We start from the raw sequence: 5,266 nt of genomic DNA, 5'->3' as shown, positions 1-5,266 counted from the left end.
AAAAAAAAAAAAAAAAAGAGACAAAACTTTCAGACTTTTTCATGATTATTCCAAAACCAAGCTCAGGAACATAACATTCAAGATAATAAACTCCAAAACTGCAACTATGCGTAGATATGAATATGCACAATAACGAAAAACTATTAAGCAGTAATTTTCCTAACGAAGCATAAAAAGCATAAAGAACATAGAAACATGGCAATTCTAGGAACGCCTACTTTTCTTTTTCTGTTTGCCTGCATGGTTTGAGGTAAAACAGAACCAATTTTGTTCAGTAACTTTGCTTCTTAGCTGGGCCTCTCTAACTACTGAAATTAACAGCATATTTTGCAGACAACGTTCACTCTCTCAGAGTGGTAAGACCTATGTTTATAGCTGATGCCCAGCCATGGTATGCAGAGAGGACCTTGCTTATACTTTTTGCTATAACACCCAAGGTCAACCAACTTTGTTATTTGCCCCGTTGGAGGGTCGGAAGCGGAAAAGCATAGTGGGGTCCCACCTGCAGGGAGGAGCGGACAGGACAGGTGACCCAAAACTGACCAACAGGGGATTCCATCCCATCTGCCTCATGCTCAGAATAAAGGCTGAGGGATCAAAGGGTCAGCTCTCTTCCTGCAATGGCCGATGTCTGAGGAGGACTCTGTTCATCTGCCTGCGATCCCGATCCTGAATGCAGATCCAGAATCCAGTTCCCGACCGTCACTGAGTCCAGCCTGGGACTGCCCCAGCGCCAGCTGGTGTCGTGATTGTCATCTCGGGAGCTTGATACGGTTTTTGTATATATTTCATTATTTCTTTTTTATTTTATTATTAATATTTCATTAAAGTAGTTTAGTTCCTTCTAAACTAGTCTCTTTTTCCTCCTCTGCCCCTCTCTTTGAAGAAGGGTAGAGGGGAGCATCTGTCAGTCCCATCTGGGGTCCCCCAGGTCCCCAGTAGCCAATTTGGCCTAAACCATGACACTGCAGTTACTTCAAAAGATACTGCACAAGTGACATATGCTTTTATGTTGATTTGGATATACCGACTAAACACATACTTACTGAAGAAAATACTGGCATAGTACTGCATAGTAAAGAGTATGGTATACAGTTTAAGCACATACTGTAAGCGATATGAAACATGTTACTGTGACTAAACTTCGGAGCAGACAGAGAATTAGTTAAAGCTCAATGAACTACAACTAACTACTGAAAAGATGAGCTGAGCCCTCCACTTTTCTTCCCACTCTCGCATGTCCCACTCCACTGTGTTTGAACTCTGTTGAAATTAATCTTCCCATTTTTTGTGGTGTTCGTTTTCAGTTAATTTCAGTCTTATGTGAAAATATGTCTTGATTCTGATAAACACAAAGGACAAGGAAATAGAAAAGGATGTAGCTCATCTTTGAGCTGCAACCTTCACTTACGTCAACCTAAATGACCATAACAATCGGAGCTTTTGATAGAAAATGCTTTTGATCAATAATAAGTTAACATAAACTTTCAAATAACAAACACAAAACAAAGATCTAAATTGTCTGCAATACATACTTTTGTAGTTTTCATTTTGTTTCCATTATTTCTAATATTTACACACTTTCTTTAACCAATGTTATTATTCTCATCTTCACATCGGTTATCTAAAGCAAGTGGCTTTTTACAAATAACTAGATACCTACAAATAGGCATATAAGCAGCAGTAAAACCAGCTGCAATATTTCTTTTTTTCTTTTCAGTTGTCAAAAAGTTATATTGCCAACATCGTAATGAAGTCCAGAGTTTTCATATTCTAAACTGATGCTAGATGCTAGTAGCCTGACATATGGTGTCCAACAATATACTGCAAACCATTTGTGATTAATTTATTTTATGAAAAGAAAATAAAAACATACCCCTTCATCAGATACACAAGCAAGACGATCTAGAAGATCAGGATTAGCTATCAAGCTTTTTATATACTCCTCACCTACAAAAGCACACATATAAATATTGATGCAAGAGATGCATGGGATTTAAGTATGAACAGACTGCTGAGATTGTTTATCTAAGCAATAAATTAAACATACATGCCACTTCACTTACATGTATAAGCAGTTATCCCTTCCTCTAGAGCTTTCTCTTTATTAGTTTTGTCATTTGTTAAAAAGATAACTTGAATATTCTCCTCATCCTCTATTTTCTTCAAGTGATCATTGTACCATTTTACTGCTACCCGAATGGCTCTGTCATTGCGGTCATTAGAAGTTTCTCCTTGCTTTTGCTCTATGTATGTTTCTCTAAAAAAAACAACCAACAACAACAAAAAAAACAACAACAAAAAATGGGGAGGGGGGAACAAAAGAAATCTCGACTTGTATGCATAGTTACAAAATTTTTTCAGACAAACAAGATAAAGACTGTGAGGCCAAAAGAACCGTTGCAGTACCAATTTTTGTAATATGTGTAACACTCTATAGGCCATTGAAGGGTCAGGAGACAGAAGGGTAAAGAAAAGGAAGTGTTCAAATACAACCTTCTCACTGACAATTGAAGAGGACCTACATTCAAGATGCTAAAACTATGGATTCAAGATTCCTGTAACTATGATACTGCAGTATTGGAAACTACTTGTGAGCACAAATAAAGACAAATTAATTGCATCTTCATTTCTTAGCGCTTTTTATCACTAACTGACTAACAGATTTTTGAATTCTGCTACAGAATGAGCTGGCAATATTAATAAAGCATTGGAACATGTTTAAAAGGGACACTAAAATGGAAAAGCATTATTCCATTGCTCAAGTTAACAGTCTTGCTGGTACACTTTATTCAATAATCTAATCACCTTTTCATAATATATGCTTATACTAATGATAAACCAGAAAAGCTCTGGAACATGCAACTATTTCCCAATAGGATTCCGTAGAAGCATACAGCTCTATGCACCCCAGCCTAATTTTTTTTTATACAGTTAACATTCCAGTTATGTTTCCCAGTTTCTTTTACTGGACATCAGTAGAACCTTGTTATACCCTATTCCACACCTTACCTATGATGTTCATTGGTGAAAGAATAGAAATGTTTTTCTGGGTTTTGAATCACGTCCCTAATTCGCTTGTATACCGGTGCACTCCGATTCCTGACTTCTTGTAAGACTGTCTGTAGCACAATGACATTCTTAATAACAGGATCTTCAAGTATATCAATCTGAGGAACAAAATGGAAATTAATCAAAATTGTTGTTTAATTCTACCCAATAACAGGACTTGAAATATTTTTTTTTGGTTAATACGTAAAAAGCTAACACGAACGAGTTTCACTATTGCCCTTTTCTCTCACCATTGGGAAACTGAACAGTATATTCAGCTGCTTCCTCCTGCTTGTGGGCAAAAAGTTCAAATAGGATTTTCCAGCCTTTTCATGACCTAAATTTTGCTGGAATGAAGATAAGGACTCATTCTGACTCCCACCAAATTCAGCCCCTACATATGCAGAAATCCTATCAAATTTAAGGCCAGGTATACACTAGAAATGTTGTTTATATAAGACGTGTTGTTTTAAGTTATAATCTTTGTAAACAAAATAGATCTAGCCACAATGATGCTAATTTAAAGGCTTTCTGGAATGTCTTTGTGAGCAATGCAAGCCATAAAATAGGACCTGACCATTGTTACACAGCTAACATAAACATGCCTGTGAATGTGTAGGCTTAAGTTATCCAAAAACAATCCCACTGTCACACTGCAATTTTATTTTCCACAGATTCAAATCAACTGGAATTCTGTTAGCTGTTCTTTACTTCTTCACCATTTTTTTTTTTTTTTATGAAATTCATTAAAAAATTTTCAGCACTTTCGTTTGCCAATGTCCAACAGCCCTGGTGTGCAAGCGAGAGAAATGTACACCAAAAATACATGCTCCCTGTCAGGAGAAAAAGATGTGAGCTTCATTTCCTGAGCTTATGACAAGGAACTGTGCAAACCCACCTGCAAAATCAGACAGGAATAAGGCTCTAGAGGGCATGGCTGAAAGAATTAAAAGCAATGACAGAACAAGCTTCTCTGCACTTGATGTTTAGATGACCTAAAAGATTCAGAGCCAGGTTCACAGAGCAAGAAATCCACTATGATTCTATGTACAAGCTGAATTACCAGGCCAAGTCTTACTGTTGCAATCCTGTTCCAGTTGCTAGGTAAAACCTTTTCCTACTGTTACCAAGACTTCTTAATTCTTGCTGCTCCAGTTCATGGAAGAGTACCTTAGCCCATTCTCAGAGTGCTCTATAGCATGTATATACAAACTTTGACAACAGACACCAAGAAGTCCATGGGTAACAACCTGAAAAAAAAATCCCTTGACTTGTTGTTTTGGGAAGAAAATCCTTACTTACAACTTTTGGGATGGGTAACTGCTAAATCATGCAAGTGTTGTGCCACTCTCCAGAATAATTCAAGTTAGGATTCATGAATTAGTTCCAGTCTCCAATGTCTGCGTGGGGCTATTCTACTTTCTACAGATGTATTCAAAAGTAATCAAAAAGAAGTCAATCGTCGAGCTTGGGAATCCACTGCCTCGCAGCCTGGAGTTCTACTGTCTGCACTGCCCAGACTCAGCCTCTGCACAATTAGTGATGGGCTGCAAAGTTCATCCCATGCTTCCAGAGTTGCACAGGGGATGATTTTGCAGGCTTTACTCGTTAAACTGGAATCAACATCACAGTACAAAGACTGCCTACGACAGTCTCTGAAAAACAGGATAGGTATTTAGGAAAATTCAGGTTGACAGGAAAATTGAGTGACCATATTAAGATCCCAGTCGCTGCTTCAGAGTCTATTCACTCTCCTTGCCTGTATATCACACCACAACAAAACAAAAATAATAATGCTGTTCTTTGTTCCTACCGTTCAGGCAGCAAAATATAAAACCGGAATACAGTCTAAAACCAGACTGCAGTCGGTGATGCTGAAGGCCTCCTCAGTAGCTGGCAGGGAAAGAAGGATCAAGCGGATCCAGGGATGGAGCGGACACAAGTAACGACAGGAAGACCCGGATCCGACAGCGCACTGATAAACGCGCCCCTCCAGGAGCGACGCTTGAACCCCACGCCTAAGGGGAGCGGGGGCATCTCACACCCAGGCGGATTTAACCCAGGCTGAAACAGGCCTTAAAGGCCCAGAGGCAGGCGGCGGGCCCTCCCCGGCGCTGCGGCCTTGTGGCTCCGCTGAGGCGGCAGCCGCCGCCCGTCCCCTCCCACCACCACCGCCGCCCGGAGCCGCTCACCCGGTGGAGGAGGGGGGTGGGGT

General features: G+C 39.7%; 1 protein-coding gene across 1 annotated transcript in view; it reads right to left on the bottom strand.

Annotated features, from left to right (window-relative positions):
- DIS3 (DIS3 exosome endoribonuclease and 3'-5' exoribonuclease) overlaps nt 1-5,088 on the bottom strand; it is a 23,039-nt gene extending 17,951 nt beyond the window's left edge. The window contains 4 exon segments of the mRNA XM_009884212.1: nt 1,877-1,950; nt 2,067-2,260; nt 3,013-3,170; nt 5,002-5,088. Of these exon segments, the coding sequence (XP_009882514.1) occupies nt 1,877-1,950; nt 2,067-2,260; nt 3,013-3,170; nt 5,002-5,088 (513 nt within the window).
- Between the last annotated feature and the right edge of the window lie 178 nt (nt 5,089-5,266).

The sequence above is a fragment of the Charadrius vociferus genome, unplaced genomic scaffold, assembly GCF_000708025.1.
Source record: "Charadrius vociferus isolate BGI_N301 unplaced genomic scaffold, ASM70802v2 scaffold604, whole genome shotgun sequence".
Taxonomy (NCBI): domain Eukaryota; kingdom Metazoa; phylum Chordata; class Aves; order Charadriiformes; family Charadriidae; genus Charadrius; species Charadrius vociferus.
The sequence above is the reverse complement of the archived record's forward strand: the minus strand, read 5'-3'. Positions and strand labels throughout refer to the sequence as shown.